The sequence below is a fragment of the Siphateles boraxobius genome, unplaced genomic scaffold, assembly GCF_051911475.1.
Source record: "Siphateles boraxobius isolate OS27281-9 unplaced genomic scaffold, OSU_SipBor_1 30, whole genome shotgun sequence".
In the NCBI taxonomy this organism is placed as follows: domain Eukaryota; kingdom Metazoa; phylum Chordata; class Actinopteri; order Cypriniformes; family Leuciscidae; genus Siphateles; species Siphateles boraxobius.
In genome coordinates, this window is record NW_027508920.1 from 17,190,001 (window position 1) to 17,210,078 (window position 20,078).

Consider the following 20,078-nt stretch of genomic DNA (forward strand, 5'->3'; position numbering starts at 1 on the left):
AGATTAAATAAACTGAGAATATTTGTTTTTTTATATAAATTAATTCATTTAAAAGAAGAGAGTTCAAGCTTCATTATGGAAAAACACTCGTGCCTGTATGACAAGTATTCGCGGAATTACAGTTAATTTTCGGACGCGTTTCAGAATGGACTTCACTGACAGAGAGAAGGCATAATGCGCATCATGTTTTTTTTTTTCTTTATTTGGCGACAAGCACAACACTTTATTTTTATTGTGAGTATCCACAAAAAAATAGACACTTATCAGGATCTAATGATGTACAACACTTAATATGTAAGATCAAAATCAACATAGTATTTTGAGTTTCTTTTGCACTGATAAGAAAAAAAGCAAGACTATCGCGCGCCGACCTCAGAGGGTTAACAATAACATACGCACAATATCGGATTTGGATGGTCTTGTCTGGTCGACACCCGATCCAGCAAATATTGGTAGTATCGGATCGGTGCACCCCTACTTATTTTGATTATTTAGGATTGATTTTTGGGAGAACTGTGAATTAAGGAAATCAATTTGCACTAAACAAGAGTTAATGTATAAATGACACAGGAAAGGGAGCGTGTGAGCGAGTGAGTGACAGCTGAGGAGCTCAGATGCCATCAGACAGGCCAGCATGGGATTGTGTGCCATATGCAGGAGAGTTATTACAGAGCTGATTTCAGGACAGCTGGCAGGCCAATCCAACCTCTGAGCCTGAACGACAGAGAAAGAGATTGAATCGTTTAATGACCAGAAGTCTGTTCACAATAGAAGAGGATTGTGACTGTCCACAAACTGCTCATTTAGCCTTTACCACAAAACAGGCCTAGGGCCAAATCAGCCTGAAACCAGAGAGCAGAGGAAATGCAGACAGGAGAGAAAGAAAATGCCAGTGTTTTGGAAAATGAGAGGGTTTGGAGGAAAGAACTTGAAATAGAAGAGAACACAGTTGTTCAAACCAAAGCCTTTCCACACCGTAAATACAAACTCAAACATGCCAAAAATCATCCCATCGGCCGAATCGACTACAGTCCTTGCATAACTGAAAACAGCATCTTATTCACATTAACCTAATTATCAAACTCTGCACTGCGTTAAAATACCTGCTCTTGCCATTGAAACCTGTAGAGGTTTGTTACAGATTCAAAACAGCAAGCTGTCGATCATCACAGAACATAACTTCCTTTCCAATGTCCCTTGCGCATAAGGTTTACTGGCTTTAAGTGTAAAGACAGGAGTCTGTTAGAACAGATGAGGTAAATCACAGTAGTATTCACACACTGCATTCAAAAGCGCACTTTATGCCTTGTCTAATACGTTTCCATTGTAAGTGCATTTCTGTAAACGATTTCTGCTTGTTTTTTTACAAGCTGAGGGGTGAGTCAAAAAAAGTGTGTGGCAATCGACACAGATGCCGTCGGTAAAGCTTAACTAGTATTGAACCCGGAATGTTCACAACACAATCTGCTCTGCTGAAAAAACGTGTGGGTGATTCAGGAATTACAATATGTATTTTACAGCTGCAGTTGAAAAAGCAGAAAATAAGTCCTGAATGCGTCGGAAGGGCTGCTCGACTGCAATAAACGAGGTATCGTATTGATATCATGTGAAGAGCGAGGCAGTGAGGCAGAGAAGTGCAGCATTCTGCCTCTACAACTACACACATAAAACTACCAGAGAGGAAATAGGAAATACACATTTTTACAAAATACTATGCGAAACAATAGACATTATACAATCATTAACATTTCAAACAGAGTAGTATTCAACAATGTTGTCACATTTTGCTGCATGTTTAATTTAGCATCATTTAATTATTAAATAGCACAATGCTAAAGTGCATTTCCAATTCCATTTTGGGTCACACTTTATATTAGGTGTCTTTAACTACTATGTACTTAGTACCAGAGGTGGGAGTAAGTCACACATGTCCAAGTCACAAGTAAGTCTCAAGTCCCATACCATCAAGTCTCAAGCAAGTCTTAATCATGTACACACAACCAAGTCAAGTCAAGTCAAGTCAATGGTTCACTTCAAGCAAGTCAAGTCGAGTCCTGCTAAGGGTCAAGTCAAGTCCAAGTCAAGTTACAATACCAAACAGAAAAAAAGTTTATATTGGCCTCAACCTTATTTATTTTTGATGACCTTGATTACCTTTCTTATACATTTATATCGTAATATTAATAATATTCGTATAATTTATTACAGCATAACATAAAACACGACCAAACATCATTAACAGTTTTCTATGCTGTTTTTCGTCATTGGAAAGAGCGACATATTTGCCTTTAAAGCATGATTTGAAAGAAACAGTGGCAAATGTCAGCGTGAATTTATGCATGTATACAAAAAAATATGCCACCATTAATTATCATTTGAATCTATTGACAGCCTTAAAGCTACATTTGAAAGCATAATATTGTATAAAGAGGCATGCCGTTTTGACCACTATTCTCTCTAGATTTAACGTTAGTCAAATTAACTATAACAAACAGGTTAAACAAGCCATATAGCTTACTTTTTAGACGTGGTGAATGAAGTTCGAGGTTGTGATGGTCGTGTCCGATTTCCCTTGCCAGTTATTATGCGTACAGCAAATCTTCTTGTATGAATGTGGTCAATTTCTAGTGTTTATATCCAAAAAGAAACGAAGCTGGGAGATGTTTTTGTATTTAGCGCGCTCACCGCGCTGTATGTTTTTTCTGTGCTCTGTGCGTCACGCAATCGCGCAGAATCTGATGACTGGCGTCAATGGTTCCGTTGCTTTCATTTTGGTCATCAATATTGCGATGATTTATATAAAAATGTATATGAAGTCATTTTCGAGTCATACAGTTCAAGTCAAGTCAAGTCTCGAGTCATTGGATCTCAAGTCAAAGTCAAGTCATTTTCTTAATTTAGTCAAGCAAGTCTCAAGTCCTTAAATTTGCGACTCGCGTCAGACTCGAGTCAAGTCATGTGACTCGAGTCCCCCATCTCTGCTTAGTACTATAATAATTGCTAGGTACAATGTAGGGCTGTAAAATCGATTAATTGCATCTAACATAAAAGTTTGTGTTTATATAGTGTGTGTGTTTGTTTATATAGTGTGTGTGTGTGTGTGTGTGTGTACATGCATGCATATACCGTGTATATATATATATATAAATTGCATAAATAAACTTATGTTAGATGCGATTAATTGTTTTTTATAGCCCTAGTACAGTGTTCTTATTGAGTTCATGTATTGCAAAACACTTTTGCTGCTATTGATGTGGGATACGGGTATGGTTAGGGACAGGTTTGGTGGTATGGGTAGGGTGTAAGGGAAGGGTCCACAGTGTAATTATAGATGTAAAGATAGTTTTACTACATTTAATATTGCATATATTGTGCATGTTTTTTTGTTTTGTTTTTGCTGTAGACAACAATACATTTTAAAAACAATACTATACATTTATGACCTCTCTATGTCTGAGATTTCAGCAAGTTCCATCCAGTTATTTCTGGAACAAACATATGGTTATCTGGCATTGTTTAAAGGGCTCCTATTATGGATTTTTGAAAATTTCCCTTTTATGTAGTGTGTAACATAGCTCTAAGTGAATGAAAACATCCCGTTTTAAATCTGAAAGTTCACCGTATATAAAGTTATTGTCTTTCAAAAGTATGAGTGGACTGAGTTAATGAAATGAATCATTTTTCAAACGAGTCATAAGCCGTTTCGTTGTGACGTCAAGATGAAACATTAGCATATTGCCCGCCCACTTATTGCGCGCACAGACACCAGGGAAACTTGAACCCCCTCAAACACTTCAGCTGATTCCTGTGGATACTGGACAGTATCATGTCGAGAAGATGCTGTGCTCTACAATGTGAAGGTAAAGACAGTTTGTTTCACTGCCCAAGGACGAGCAGGAGATGAATCAGTGGTTAAAATTCATCTTTACCACGATACCACAGCAGTATAATCCTAAACTTTTGCTGTGTTCCCTTTATTTTACTGACGACTGCTTCTCAAATGTCGGAGTTCAATGCAAGATTCGCAAACCGCTTGCTCTTGAAAGATCTTGTTCAAAATACTTAGTTTTGAGTTTTATATTGCTAACTGTTTAACTCACATTATCACTGTCTTACTGAAATACTTCTGCTAATCAGTTGTGGACCACTATAACCTAAAACTGTGTCTATTAATGCAGATTGTCTGTCGTTCTCACTACTTTAAGGAAAGATTAAGCATGGAGCAAGATTTGATTTACCAATGTTTATGTTACATCAATCATTCACACTAAAGCTCGGCTAATGTATGCACTGTTATTGATACAGTTTCCACATGTTCACTGCAAAATATTAGAAAAATACTCTGTAAATAAATGAGTACAAGTAAAATAATCGGTTTGTTGATGGAGATGCACTTGTTAATGCTGATGGTGAGGAATTACAGTTGCAACATCTCATAATGTACCTCAAACTGAGTAGTGTATCACTGAGAAACGTCCTGCTCGAGTTACCTTGCGATGGAGGTTCGGGTTGAATAACTAGTTCTTTCAATGTTTCATCATCAGACTCGCACTCTGATTGATATGGTATAATCGGCATCATTGTGCGTTACTGTTTAGTTTACGGTGTAGGAAGCCTCAGGACACGCAGAGCTGACGTTGTTATGGCAATGGGCGTTTTTGTTTTCAACACGTGCTGTACGCGGTAGACCAATCACAACAGACTGAGCTGTCTGGCCAATCAGAGCAGAGTTGCTCGCGGAAAGGGGGGATTTAGAGAGATTGATTCATCTGACGAGTCTTTTGAGAATATTTGAAAATGTGGTGATGTTCAAATGTATATTATGAGAACGTTTTTTTTTTTACATTTGATGCATGTAAACCTGTTGTAAGAGACACCAAAACAACATTAGGAAACTTTGAAACAGCATAATAGGGGCATATTAAAATCTTAGTGGAAAACACTTTTGCCATTTTGAAAAAAAACTCGAGGAGACCACGGATAAAAACTGCTCATTTTATACTGCACATTTTGGCATATTCAAAAAAAAATTGACGTTTATGCTCCATGGACAAAATTCTAAATAATAGCATGCTAGTTTGGAACAATGGTGATGACCAACAAATTAATTTTCATTGTTGGATAAACAATCCCTTTGAAAACATCATTTCATTTATTTGGGTCAGACACACAAAAAAAAGAGTGACTGATATATAAAAAAAGAATATAAAAAAAGCTTTCAAAAGCCAAAAAGCAGGACGGCACGTGGAATGACTCATTTGTGCGCCCATGTAATCCCTGATTTTCCATTTTATACTAAACAATTGTGCATAAATTTGACTAAGCGCCTGACTTGTGAAGGCAAACTGCAGGCTCACGACATGATCAAAAAGCTCTTAGCTGGTCCAACAAAGGCTGGAAAAGAAGCGTATTATAGTTGGTAAGAAAGAGACAAAGGGAGGAAAAAAATGCTATAAAGAGGAACAACACAAAAGGATTGAGGCCAGCTGCTTTCAACTTCATAGTTTATAGCCCAGTTTCTCTGCTCTGTCCCAGACCTACATCAAAGATTTATGACTATTACACATTAAACGCAGTATTATCTCTCTAAAAACGATTTCCCTGTCTTCTTTCCATTTTATCTCCAGTTGTATCGACTAGACGCTTCGCCCAGGATGGAATCTGCCCGCATCTGTGTCTGTTTTCAGAAACAATAGCATCAAATGAACTAGTTTAACCTTCAGAGAGCTGAACACTGCTGATGTTTCTGTGGAGCAGAACTGCTGTTGATGTAGCACAATCCTCCCTGCTAAAGAGCTGTTTATCTCAGCACTACCTTGTATTTGTATCATTCAGGACTATTAAGGCTAAAGAGTGAAACGCTCAGCAACTAAACAAACCCAAACAAAATACTGGAAAACATCCCATTAGGAGTTAACCTTGGCTGAAATGAATCAATCCAGTGCTGGAAAGTGAAGAGCTAATGGTCAAACATGAACTCTGCTCTCAGTCGAACAGAACAGCTCTGAAAACTCTTGAAATTTCAATCGCGGATGTAATTACTGAGGTCATATATACCTCCTTATCTTTTGTTTGAGGAAACAAACTAAAAAGATCGAGGAAACAGACTAAAAAAACCTTTAAAAGGATAGTTCACCCAAAAAAAAAACTCAGTCATCATTTACACACTCATGCCATTCCAAACCCAGAAGCGTTTATTCATCTTTGTAGCACAAATGAAGATATTTTTATTGAAACCTGAGATTTCTGTCCCTCTTTTTAAAGTCCCATCCACCAAAATATGGATGCTTCAAAAAGTTTATAAAGACATTGTAAAACATGAAACATGACCGCTTTACCAAAGTTGATGTGTTTTATGTATGTGCGTTGATCAATGTTTCTTGCAGATTTCATTAAAATATAATTTGTCTTTTGAAGTCTTAAGGACTTAGAACGACATGAGGGTGACTGAATAACAGAATGTTTTGGTTGAACCAGGCAATCCCTTTAAAGTAATTTACACTCTTGTCATTCCAAAACAATAAGACATTTGTAAAACATAAAAGGAGAAATTTTGAATAATGCTCACACTGCTCTTTTCCATACGATACCATAAATCTCTTACACTTTAACTTCAACGCAAATGGATCTGAGAACAACAAGATCCAATGGTCATTTGGTTTCACTAATACCAAAGCTGCCACTACGTGTCTTTCCATGCTAAGTTTGAAAATGTGCATGTGATTATGAGATTTATGAGATATACATTGGGAGAGTTGAACATTATCAGTCACTCAGACAACACTATCAAATGGCTTTGAAGACTGTCAATTTTGAATTGGAAGAATATCAATTTTCTAATATAGTGCAAAAATTACATGGACTACTTATACATAGTTCTTTTAAAACTTGGATTCCCTGACTAATAGCTTCCATTGTATAGAAAAAAAGTGGTATGAACATTTTGCTAAATACTTTCTTACCTTTCTTTCTTATCATACAAGTTTGAAATGACATGAGGGTGAGTAAATTATGACTTTTTCAGTAACACTTTAGTTTTGGGTCCAATTCTCACTAAAAACTATTTGCTTGATAGCATGCATATTACTACTATATTGTCTGTTTATTAGTACTTCTAAAGCACACATTAATGCCTAATTCTGCATGACCATATTCTACATCCCTTAATCCCACTCAATACTGAAATTTAACAACTACCTTACTCACTATTAATAAGCTCTCATTTGGATTTTATTGAGGCAAAAGTCGTAGTTAATAGCGAGAATTGGACCCTAATCTAAAGTGTGACCCAATTTTCTTTTGGGGTAAAATATTCCTTTAAGAGCATGCATCAGAGAAACTTTTGAAAGGGATGCAACTATGAGAGTACAAAGACGATATAATCCTCAAAGATCAAGCCCCAGCATATTCACAGATTTCTCTAAGGATCCACTGCGGTGAAAGACAGAGACACAGACGAGCTGCCCATTTCACTGCATTACACTACCAAAACAAATCACTCTCCTTAATTAAACTCCAGAGGCCAGAATGTTGCTGAATCACAATGAAATCTCATCATTAATAACAGTGGTACAACCCCAGAGGGAGAGGAGAGGTGAGAACACAAGGTGAGATTGAACATGAGATTTTCCGACATCAATTCAAGGTAACAAATGCGCCTAAAAAGGAAAATCTCCTTAAACACTAGGGGCTGCTTTCCCAGACACAGAATACATCTAGTCCTTGACTGCAGCAGAAGTCATCATCAACTGTGGCCAGAAAACACCCACATTTTAGCGGTGTTTGCCAAGGCAAGCATCGATATTATGATTTCTTATAATTTGATTAGGTTTAAGGCCGTGTGTCCACCAAACCGTTTTTAGCCAGCTGAAATGCTAGGCGCTCTGCTGAAAACGCCTAGCTATGGGCGCTTGAGAGCGTTTTGGCAGCGCAGCATTTTTTTTTCAGTTGAGACAGTTCGCTTGTTATGATACGGAATATCCGTGAAAGTGTTACTAGCATCTCATTTCACACATATTTTGTTTCTGTGTTGATTCTATATTAAAATGACGATACAAAGTAACGTATTTTCTCTGGCTCTTGTTTTAAATTATTTTGTTCCGTTATTATGCTTGTTGTTGTCATCTGTTGACGTTGAACAAGCAGAATGTGGCGGTTGGTCGGTGTGGTATTTGTCCCGCCCCTCCTCCACTGTGATTGGATGGTTGGGTAAAAAGTGAGAGTAATGAGCGCTGCGTTTTACCCCAATGTTGAACATTCTTCAACTCTCGGCGACCGGTAAAAACGCCGGGCGCTCAGAGCTTCAGCGTGAAAAAACGCTCAGCGCCTCGTTACGCACATGGCGTTTAAAAAACGCGGCGCTCCCATTGAAAACAAATGAAAAAATACGCCAGCTACGTGAAAAAACACTTTGGTGGACACACGGCCTAAAGGTTTACATTAAACATTAGTAGTCTGTGACTTTAATAGAACTTTAAGCACTTCATATATAGAACTCAGGGGTTCCCAGGGGATCATTTTATGGATATAGTTAATTAATTTTTAATTTTAAATAACATTTTATGAATTAAACCGCTTGTAAACATTTTTAACCAGAAAAAAAAATTATATAACCATTAAACATGACAATATAATGCAATCATTTAGAACATTACTCCTTATATAGAACCTTTTTGGAAAAAAATTGAGTAAAAAACATTTTTTCCTAAGAGCGGACAATCTGTATAACAGAGATGATTAAAATCACATCAAATAATGCAGCTTGTGGCAAAGAAATACGCTGTTACTATTTAAAGCAATCAGAGATGTGGAAAGGCAGAAGTAAAACTAGCAACCACCCAAAACATCCTAAATTATGTTTTAAAGAATCTGCTTTTGCTGCAGTTCAATTTTTCAGTTTTTATCTTCAGCCAATTTGTATGCTCCACTTCAGATCAATAAAACAGTTTCCATGGTGACTTATAAGTAGAGAAAGTTGTTGATGGAAAAGTGTGGTCCGCTATGAGCAGCCTAACACAGCTTTAGATTCCTCAAACCCAGAGACTGTATTGGCTAGCTGTCATTCACAAGGAAAGAGACACAGGAAGCACTGGACTGAAAGAGTGGCGTCCGCCCGTCCCTGTCAATCAAACAGCAGCTGACATCAGGTGATGCGAGTCAACAGCTGCCGTGTCAGCTCAAACACACACACAAAACAAAAATCAGCCATCTTGGAAAGCCTCTGACAGTCTGCCCATTTCACAGTCGGCTGGCAGTGCTAATGGCTTTTTTCAGTCCGCAAAGAGCCACAACTCAATCATCTCCTAAGAGAGTGGGACAAAAAAACAGGGAGGAGAAGAGGAAAAGGCGCAGACCGGCGGACAACAGCTTTTCCTCTGAGACGCAATGAGATAAATGTTATTTTTCTTATGTGGATCAGAACAATTGGAAATTGGGGATTGAATCATTTATTTGTTTGAGAATTTATGAAAATTAACAGTGGGAAGTTATTTTTGTCGGGTGGTTACTAAGGGTGTCACGATTTCGATTTCAAATCGAAACAGATCGAAATTAATTCACAATCTCAAACTTCGAATAAAAAATTGGAACCGTCGATGCTGCCACGCCCCCATGTCACGTCCGGTCAGCGTGCAAAACGGAAAAAAACACGCGTGTTGAAGTGCTGCGAGTCTATGGTCAACCTCCTCTAACTTAGCTACAGCTATTCAAAAGATAGCATGGCAACTGCAGATGCAGGAGACCCATCGACAGAACTTGAACCCCCTCCTCTTTCATTGAAGTTGCAGGTGTGGACGTTTTTTGGATTTCCAGTGAGTTATGTTGACAACGTTCGCACTTCAAAAAAGCCACAGTTTGCAGACATCCCAAGTCTCACGGAAGTTCCGGGAGTCTCCCACATATTGATAGCGGCTTCCTGATGCACGCAAATTAGTTAAAATCTCCCGGAATCTAGAGTGAGCGAGCAAGAGCGCGCATGCGAGACAGAAAAAACTGTGCTCCAAACCGTATAGTGCGCGCACGGCAGAGAGCGAGAGACCTTGCGTGTGTGCCTCATGAAGCGCATGTAAGACAGAGAGCATCCTGATTGGCAGGTTTTGGCTTTAAACTTTTCTCAAGTTTTAAATGTGGCCTCACTTTTGAACCCCACTGGGTTGTGCGTTTTGATTTCTATGGTTCTAGACTTTTTTCCCAGCATGCACCACAGCAGAAATAAATTAAAGTGCTACTTAATGGTTTACTGGGTTGAATATCTTGATTCAGTATACTCTACTGTGAAAAATTTGGGGTCAGTTTTTTTGGAAATATATTGATAAGCCTACTTTTATTTTGGTAATAGATGAAAACCTTTTTCTTATTTTTTAACTTTCCAAAACACAAACCTAAATTTCTGATCAGATTCTTTGCCATTTCTATGCAGAGATTCTACACTGATGTGTTTTAATGTTAACTACAGTATGTAATCGCAAACATCCAGTTATTGAGTCAGACACGCTGTTAGCAAAGCAAAAAAAAAAAAAAAAAGAAGTGAAGTGAAGAAAGCGTGCTAAAGCGAGTTTACAAACTCTGACAGTTTAAACCACCCCAAATGACCAAGTTGCCATTGCCAATTTCTGGGAAAACTCTTGGAGGAGAAGCAATGTATTTTAGCCGCCTCTGAGGAGAGAAACAACAATACACACTCACAGCCCAATGGATCTCCACCAGCCTCTGTCTGGAAGGGGAAATGGGATTTTGCTTTATTACTATAAAGTTCTCCAAACAATAATGGCTTTTTACCCCACTGTCACCGTGCTGGTCATGTACAGGACAACTAAATTCAGTTGTCAGTTCACCTTTTAGTGCTTAATCTTGTCCTGCGCACACAGTTCAGTCATTTACAAAAATTCTATGCAGTGTGAATGGAACCGAACTGAACAACTAGTTATTAATGGTGTACAACCAGAGCCGGCCCGAGGCATAAGCGAACTAAGTGGCTGCTTAGGGTCCCCTTTATTTTTTTATTTTACATATTAAATAACTTAAGTGACATAAATGAATGAATGAATATGAATGAATGAATGAATAATTCAAGACAAGAAAATTCTAAATTTCATGATCAATATACCTGCCTAGAACTGCTGCTGTGTCTGTCAGCATTTGAAACGTGTATAAACTAGAAAACCTCGCGACCTGCATAGACAAATCTTGCGCAACTGCTCATAGTTACGGTCGGTAGTGTTAAGCCATGTCACAAAAAAGGATGTATCCCTCTGGTGTCGAAAAGAGAAAAAAGAAAAGGACAGAGGAGAAAAAAAAGAGCAAGATAAAGGTGTGTTTGCATAATTATTTAAAATATGTTTTGTGCAGCACAAATTGTGCTCACTTGAGGTAGCAGCTGGTCATGATCTTATATAAGCCGTCACCAGAGCTAAATCCCTGACATCAACAGTGACGTGTCTCCCATTAATATACATTTATCTGGGTATTTCACGTATCAAAAGATATCGTTTAAGTTCGAGAAAACAGCTGAAAGGGAACTTAACCTTCCAGGTGTAAGGGATGCCAACTAGCATTGCTGTACGTGTTGAAGTGAACGTTCCAGCGTCGCTAACGTTACAGCTTCATAGGCAAAAATATTGCATGTGCGCTCTGCTCTAAGATCTGTGGTGAGAGATGGTATTGGTCTTTATGAGAAAATATACCATGTTGGGTGGGGAGACTTCTGTGATGAAAATAGACTTCAATTTTATTAATATGGTGGCGAGTGATGTAGCGGTGCTAGCCTCATATTTAGGCTTCAGTAGATAAGTGTTCGCCATACTGCAATTATGCCTCATTTGCAAATAGAATATGAATTGTTAGGTGTGGAATTGCTTGTTGATGAGTGTAAGTAATGATGATAATTGAAGACTAAGTGGACTTGCTGTTATTAGTATTAATAACAAAGCTGGCCAATCAATAACGTAATAATGTCATCAGTGACTTTGCCTCCAGAAAAGCTAGGAAGGAAAGATTTTGAGGACAGTTACAGTGTATTGAGACAGTTGAGAAATAATAATATTTTCACAGTTTTGAACAATAATTGTCATTGTTGAACCCTTGCTCTTGTGTTTCTGATTTCTCAGTTTTGTCATTATTTTAGCAAATAATTTATTTGATATGTTTTGAGACAGTTTGTTTTTAGAAGCGTCAAAGAGTTAGTAAAAGAGTAAAGTAAAAGTTAAACGTTTTAAAAACAAAAGTGGAGTACCGACACACCTTCATTATTGAAGTATCTATTTTTTTGTAACATTCTATTTTTGATTATATTAATGTTTGTCTATTTTAGTTTTATTTTGTTGAAGATTCCACATTTAAAGCACATTTGCAAATAATTTATTTAATATGTTTTGTGACAGTTTTTTTTTCCAGAAGTTTCAAAGAGTTAGTAAAAGAGTAAAGTAAAAGTTAAAACTTTTTTATTCAAGTATCTATTTTTATTAAGTATCTATTTTGTATTAATACATAACCTCACTATTTTGATTCATAATGTAACATTATAGCATGACATTTGTGTCAATAATCATCAGCAAAAGTGACTCTGCGTGGTGGGAGGGGGCCCCCAAATCAAACTCTGCTTAGGGCCCCCAAAAGGCTTGGGCCGGCTCTGCGTACAACTAGAGATATTAGAAATGACAAACGAAGGAGAGATACATATCTGATGCACGTTAAAATACGTATTTTAATGTGGATCAGAGATGTATCTCTCGTCTGTATGTGCTGTGCAAGAAATCATGAGCCATGACTCTGTGCTGCCAGATCTTGAAAGAAAATCAGTGAACAAGAGCAAGCCCATTAAAAAAATAAAAATAAAAATGCTTTATGCTGAAAATAAGACCGAAATATCGCGACCCACCTCTGCTCAATTTAATAACTCCAGCTTAAACAACAAGCCCAAAAACGCTTGTAAGGCAACACTGCGAGGGCGCTCTGTGAAGCAGCCTTTAAGAATGAACAAAACACGACTGTGCTTTAGTTAAAATAGCTGAACACAACAAGTCTACTGTTACTGTAATATTACTTTAGTCAGTATAGTGGATACCAATCATACGAGACGCCAGAACATTGCCATGGTTACCATGGTGTCAATCATTACAGTTTCAGGAGTGAGTCACACACACGGAACAATAATTTAGGGGACTAACTCGCGCTTTAAAATCAACCCTCTACAGACTCAAATTAAACAGTGCTTTTCAGGTTTTACAGGGAGATTTAACTGTATTTAGATACAGATTAGGTACAGAAATTGAATAAAGTAGCCTGTTCAAATGTAAAATAACACTGCATAGTCTTCACTGGGTAAATTAAATATAGATGAAAAAAATCCTTATTAAAGTTAAAAAAGTTATTCAGTCAAGAGCACAGAGTAATTTTTTGTAATTTGACTGTGTGCGATGAATAACAGCAGGACATAACCAACTATGTTTACTAGGATACTCACCAAGACTGACATTTTGGCATAATTTTCTGTGAAATTGTCCGTTTAAGCGCAAGACGACATGAAAGAGAGCTTAATTTAGTATTCACGTGCCGTCAGACACGGTATTCTATGGGATCGCTTCAGATGTGTAGTTTGTGCAAAACAAAACTTCTCACACAGCACGGGCGAGTTATCTTTCGCATCTTCTTGTTCTTGAATGTTTAAATTGGCAAGGCTTAAAAACACGAGCAAATTATCAACTTTCAGGACTATGAAGTACTGGTCCCACTGGGACAGTGAGAGTTCGGTCAACGAGCCCTGCATGTGCTCTCTCTTTCTCTCATGGCGAGTGCGCGTGTGTGAGAGAAAGCGACACAGGGAGCTAATAAAAGACATATTTTTAGTCACCTCATGAAATTTGGTCGCTTTTGCGAATGATTTACTCGCATTGTAGAGGGTTGTAAATCCGGTTATCACTCCTGAAACTTTACAGTGTGTATGTACATGGCCCCTGAGACAAGCGTTGTACTAACTGAACTTTTTCAGGGGGGGGGGGTTCAAGTTGCATATGACAGTAATATAACTGTGAGCTTAACTGTAGCTACTTAAGTAGTGGAGTAGCATCACAATATATTTCGTAAAAGGCCTCAAACGTGCTACCTGAGCACCAGTTCAGGGACTGAATTTGATCTGGAACGTCTTAGTCTTGTCACTTTGAACTGCTCTTCTAGGTTCTCCTCAGATGTCTTAGTTCCACAATGGCACCTTTAACCCCATGAGCCATTCTGGATAATTGCCCGTTTAAAAGGACAACAGAGCTGTCAATCAAACAACACTTACCCAAGCACTTGTAGGGGACCACGATGTGAGCGTGTCCCTTACACTGTTTCTTGTCCTTCTTGCACCAGTTCTCGATCTTGACTGGCTGGTTGGCTTCCACCACATTTGTGATTTGCAGCTCAGGGTACATCTAAAGGGAAGAGACCACAGAGATTCAGTCTGAACTGTAAGCGCACATCCATGCTTCACAATCTCCTGACGCCATCTGCTCATGTATTGGAACTAACTCAAGATTTACTCTCTCCTGAAATCCATTAAAGGGACATTGATGAAAACCAATCACAAAATATACAGGGAGGCCATTGCTTTTTTGCAGCCAGCCATATGACAGATGAGAGATGTGACATTTTTAACCAAATGGTGTGTTTTAATATAGTTGTGGAAAAGAATCTTTTAGTATACAGTGTTTGGAGGCTTATTCCTTTCATGAATAAGCAGCAACAGCAATAATATACAACCCAATGACTGAAGATAGTATGTAAAGGTAGTTAAAAACATTTTCCATTTGTATTTTTTTTCTTGTATATATTAAGTTTACATTTCAAATTGTTGAGGTCAGTAAATATTTTTAATGTTTTTAAACATTGTCTTATCTCTCACCAAGGCTGCATTTATTTGATCAGAAATATAGTAAATGCAGTAATATTCTGAAATATTACAGTTCAAAATAATCGTTTTCTATTTTAATATATTTTAAAATGTAACTGATTCATGCGACGGCAAAGTTTAATTTGTAGCATCATCACTGCAGTCTTCAGGGTCACAAGATCCTTCAGAAGTTCTAATATGCAGATTTGCCGCTCAAGAAACATTTCTTATTATTATTCATGTTGTGAAGAGTTTTTGCCGCCTAATAATTTCATGGAAACGGCTACACATTTTTTAGGATTCTTTGATAAATATTTTTTCCCAAACAAAAATATTTTGTAACATTATAAATGTCTTTACTGTCACGTCTGATCAATTTAATGCATCTTTGCTGAATAAAAGTGTTAATTTCATATTAAAAAATATCTTACTGACCCCAAAACAGTAATTTAATTTGTATTATAATTTAATTTAATAAATATTAAAAAAGTAAATTTAAGCCAGTGCGAAACCCAACCCAATCTATGCATTTCCAAGTGAAACATGATATAAGCGAAGGTTTTATGAATCAGGAATTTATTATATTGTAAAAATTGGATGCTCAAAGAGATTGTAAGGACTGAACAAGCAAGTTTGAGGGGAAAAAAAAATCAGCTAAATGGCAATGGTTTTAATAGACATATTTCTGCTGTGTGACATTATTTTACCTCCTGACAGTATTGCAGCACTCCTTCTTTGGTTCCGACGCAAGTTTTGGATCCAGAAGGGTCTGGTTCCCAGCGGCCAGTCTGGATGTTAATGTGCATGTTGAGTTTGCCACAAAACATGGCGACCTGCGGCTCTGCAACAGCAAACCCTGTACCCGCATTAGCTGCCAGTGCCTGGGGAGCAGACAGGAAGAAAGGTGAGAAAAAGAATAAGAGCGGTAAGTTCAATGGACACTCTTATTATAGGCCAATAAAAGTTGAGCAGGTTCAGACCAGCCATAATACACTCATGGGGGCCTAAACATCACACATGAGTTCTCTTATAATGACATTTGACCCAAAGACGAAGGGGGGAAAACCCCATTAAAACAACAACTTTTTTCACATTCTGGCTATTAATAGTCAGTTGAGTCCATTCTCACATATTAATTTTTTTCCATTTTCCCAGAAAACACTTTTTAAAAATGCATATATCCGGCAAAATGTTATATATACCTTTGTCAAATTTTATCCTTGCATATGGTCACAAAACAAACCAACATGAAATTTGTTCCCATCCCATCTGTCTATTCTCATAAAGAAAGTTATTACCCAGAGTCAGCAGAAAAAGCATAATGAGGACAAACTGAAGCAGATATTATCTCTAGAGACATATTCCTTGTGCTCTAGGATCACCGTTTGCCGTGTAAAAACGGATTTGAATTTGATTTAGTTTGTTTATACATGCTTGATCGCATTGAGAGTTTGTCTGTCCCATCCATGCTTGTTCTCAGCACACATCCATGCCTCAAAACACACACTGTGACCTTCCTGATGACTCTCTGAATCGCTCAAAACACTCCAGGGACAAAACGAAGATTTCCGACAGCCTCTAAACGCATCATTTCCTGCCGATGGCTGAGGTTGATGATGCCCACTTCACTGCTGCTAAACAATTACTAACCAGAGGTCAGGTAACACAGCAAAAAGTCCCTGACGGCTGGGATTTTCACTTGGTATCTAGGATGTTTTTGCATTGGTAAACAGGTTTCTCTTTCATTTTTGCCATTAAGGTCACAGAACGTGGGATTTTTGAATTTCATAACCAAGAAGTCCTAAACCTGGTTTCACTAGATCAAGCAAAATCCCCCACCTCCGGGAAACGAGTGAAATTTCCCTCCTCACGTCCCTTTGTGTCCTTCCTGTAGATAGGAGACTCTTTCGTTTAAATTACCATGTTCTTCCTCTTTTCCTGAAACGGGAAGCAGCTACACCCGGCCTGTCATTAAAGGTCTACACAAACATCTCTCAACTATGATGAAAGTTATGATTCATTCTGAGTAACAGTAAGATTACACTTCTAAAATGTTAAGAAACTGGAGTAATCACGGGGCAATTAATGTGGTGTGCATTTTCCCCAAACCTTGTGTTCTTTCTTGGCAGTCTAAAGACAGATACAGCCTGAAGAAGTGCGGGAGGTCGGGTCACGGCCCAGACATGTTGAACTTTGTGTGAAGATGCAAAACAGTGAGTTGATTGCTGTGTTGGGACATGCTACTCAAAACACATTTGTGCATATGTTTGTACAAGTGTGTATATATCTGGTCGGTATAATTATGTTCTTGAAAGAAGTCTTCTCACCCAGGCTGCATTTTTTTATAAAAATATAGTGGAAAAAGTGAAATATTAAAACAACCGTTTTCAATTTGAATATATTTTAAAATATAAATTTATTCCTGTGATGCAAAGCTGAATTTTAAGCATCATTACTTCAGTCTCAAGTGTCACATGATCCTTCAGAAATCATTCTAATATGTTCATTTGCTGCTCAAAATAAAAAATATATATATTATCATCAATGCTGAAAACTGTTGTGCTGCTTACTATTTTTATGGAAACTGTGATGCACATTTTTCAGGATTCTTTGATGAATAGAAAGTTCAAAAGAACAGCATTTATTTGACATTATGAATTAGTTTGAAATATTTAATGCATCCTTCCTGAAAAAATGATGACAAAATATTATAATAATAATATTAGTTAGTAGTAAAACAAACTATAATAAAAATTAAACTTGAAAATACAATTAAAATAACCTTAACCGTTCAGGTAACTAGTTTATAAATCAGTGTAACATTAAGACTTGCACAATTGCCAAAAGTTCAGTAAATGGGCGGATCATCATGCCTTTAAAATGGAAAGAAGTGTGGAAAGAGAGAGGAAAAGAAAAGAAAAGGATTAGTATGGAGAGAGAGAGAGAGAAACAACATTGTAAAACAGCCAATGGAGGGCAAGGACAGCCCAGTAAACCACACACAGTCAAACGACAGACTCGACAGCTTCATCTTTCCTCCACAACAGTGTTCAGCCACACATCCCTGCCTCTGTGGCACCTCTGCTCCGAAGCCACACAAATCCCACTTACTTTTCAATCTCTCCCCAACAAACACCAAAGTCAATTCTGTTATGAAAAGGACAATCCAATCAACAATGACCACAATTGATTAAATCAAGAGACCAATGACATATTTTTTCGTGCTGTATTTCCAATTTCATCTGAAAATAAGTCTTATTTTGGAAGTAAAATGGGTTGTGAAAGATGCTTTAAATCAGTGTTTCTCAAACCTGCTCCTGAAGGACCCCCAACACTGCACGTTTTCTTTCTCTCCCTAATCAAACACACCTGTTTCAACTCATCAGCTCATTATCACATGGGGATACATTGTTGAGAAACACTGATTTAAATGAAGCCCTGTAAAATTAAGCTGATCAAATGCATTTCTTAGCAGAACCCTAAATGCTGTCCTTCAGTGGGGTAACTGATAGATAACCCGAATAAATCCCTATTAATCATGACTAAGCAAAACTATCACAAAAATGGATTACACATAATAATGGAAACATTACTCACAGTGGACGATTTGAACTCTGACAGTAATAGGCTTGAAATAAGGCAGGGAATTTATTACAAAAGTGGCACTTTGATGGCTGGTGATGCTTCAAATGGGATGACTTTAGAGGTGAAACTACTTTAACAGAGATTTAACTTGACCAGGATGTTGAGTCTTAAAATTCATACCTTAAAATAGGGTTGTTTATAGGAGGGTTTTTGTCATCAATACTGCAGTTTGATTAATATTATGGATATATACAGGGGCAAATATACACATGAGCATTCTAAAACTTAACCCTTTAATCAATAATTTAAACATTGACAAGTAAAAAAAATAAAATAATAATAATAATAATAATAATAATAATGTTAAAGCTACAAAAGAATATGCTCTTCCTAACATACATAGACCTACATACTATTATACATACTAATAATAGAATAGTGTTAAATTATACTATTAAATTATAATATTTAATAATTAAAATTACATTTTAATATTATGTAATTTTAATGTAAAACAGAAACAAAAAAATAATTTATTTAAATAATTTAAATATTTTCCTTTTATTTATTATTTTATGTGTCAACTTTTGGATGACTATGAAACCATCCTTCCAGACCCTTGCCTGTTTTCTCATTCTTTCTTTGAAAACATCAGCCTGTGGCACATTTGTAATGTTATGGCTGCTGCACACTGCGACAGGAAAAAAAACAGGGAAGCAAAAGAGATGAAATGGAGACAGAATACAGAATCAGGCTGCCGGATTAAACCAGGAGGGAGAGAGACAGGGCAGAAGATCAGGAAAGGAGGACAGAGGTGATGGAACAGACAGAAAGAAAAGGGGCCAGTAACAATGACCAGTGTAAGCAAACGTACTCCAGCTTAAAGTGCAAGAGCAGCAGTAGGTGGAAGATGGCAAGCGGTAGTCCATTTCAACAGCACTTAAACTTTGACTGACACACACACTCAAAGTAGTGGACGAAGCCTCTCGGGAAGAATCAGAATCAGTGCGAAAGCAAATGTACACGTGAGAAGGTAGCATGCTCTGTGTGTGTCTCCGGTGTGCTCAAGGCATAAAATTGACTTTAGAGAACACACACAAGCTTGCACACACATGTAGCCACTGAGTTTAGAACTGGAAGAGGAAGCAAGCAATGGGTCGGAATCCTGGAATGAAACATGGGGACGCTAATGAGACAGAGATTTGGATATTGGCGTCACTAGTGAACAAACACGAACAACAGAGACCCTGTGTGAAAATGAGTCTCTCGTTCCAGCAAAACTGACGTCATTCAGCACAAGCACACTCTCCTGGTTCCGTTTCTTCTCTCTTCCCCCTTTATATTTGCTAATAGTTCAGACACACACTTTCATAATAAATCCTGCTTGCCCTGCATGGAAATGTAGCAGACGAGCTTCCTGTGGCTCTGGTCATTCTGTTACTGCTGCTATACTCACACAGACATGAGAAAACACTCCCTATCCAACTATATCCCGTAGCGCAGAACACAACCGCATGTTAAATATCACTATAAAGAGTGAGACGGCACAGTATGTCTCTGGCTGACAAAATAAGAGGGACTCTGTTACTATATTTTATTAACGAAATTATTGTTGTTTTTCAATTTA

The 20,078-nt window shown here is 37.5% G+C and overlaps 1 protein-coding gene across 4 annotated transcripts in view; it reads right to left on the bottom strand.

The window, feature by feature from the left end:
- The window catches only part of aplp2 (amyloid beta (A4) precursor-like protein 2), a 95,948-nt gene that overhangs the window by 35,433 nt on the left and 40,437 nt on the right, over positions 1-20,078 (bottom strand). For all 4 annotated transcript variants that reach the window (XM_077248368.1, XM_077248367.1, XM_077248366.1 and 1 more), the window contains exons 2-3: positions 15,574-15,747; positions 14,279-14,408 (exon numbers count right to left, since the gene is read on the bottom strand). In XM_077248368.1, coding sequence (XP_077104483.1) covers positions 14,279-14,408; positions 15,574-15,747 — 304 coding nt within the window. The remainder of the gene's footprint in view (positions 1-14,278; positions 14,409-15,573; positions 15,748-20,078) is intronic.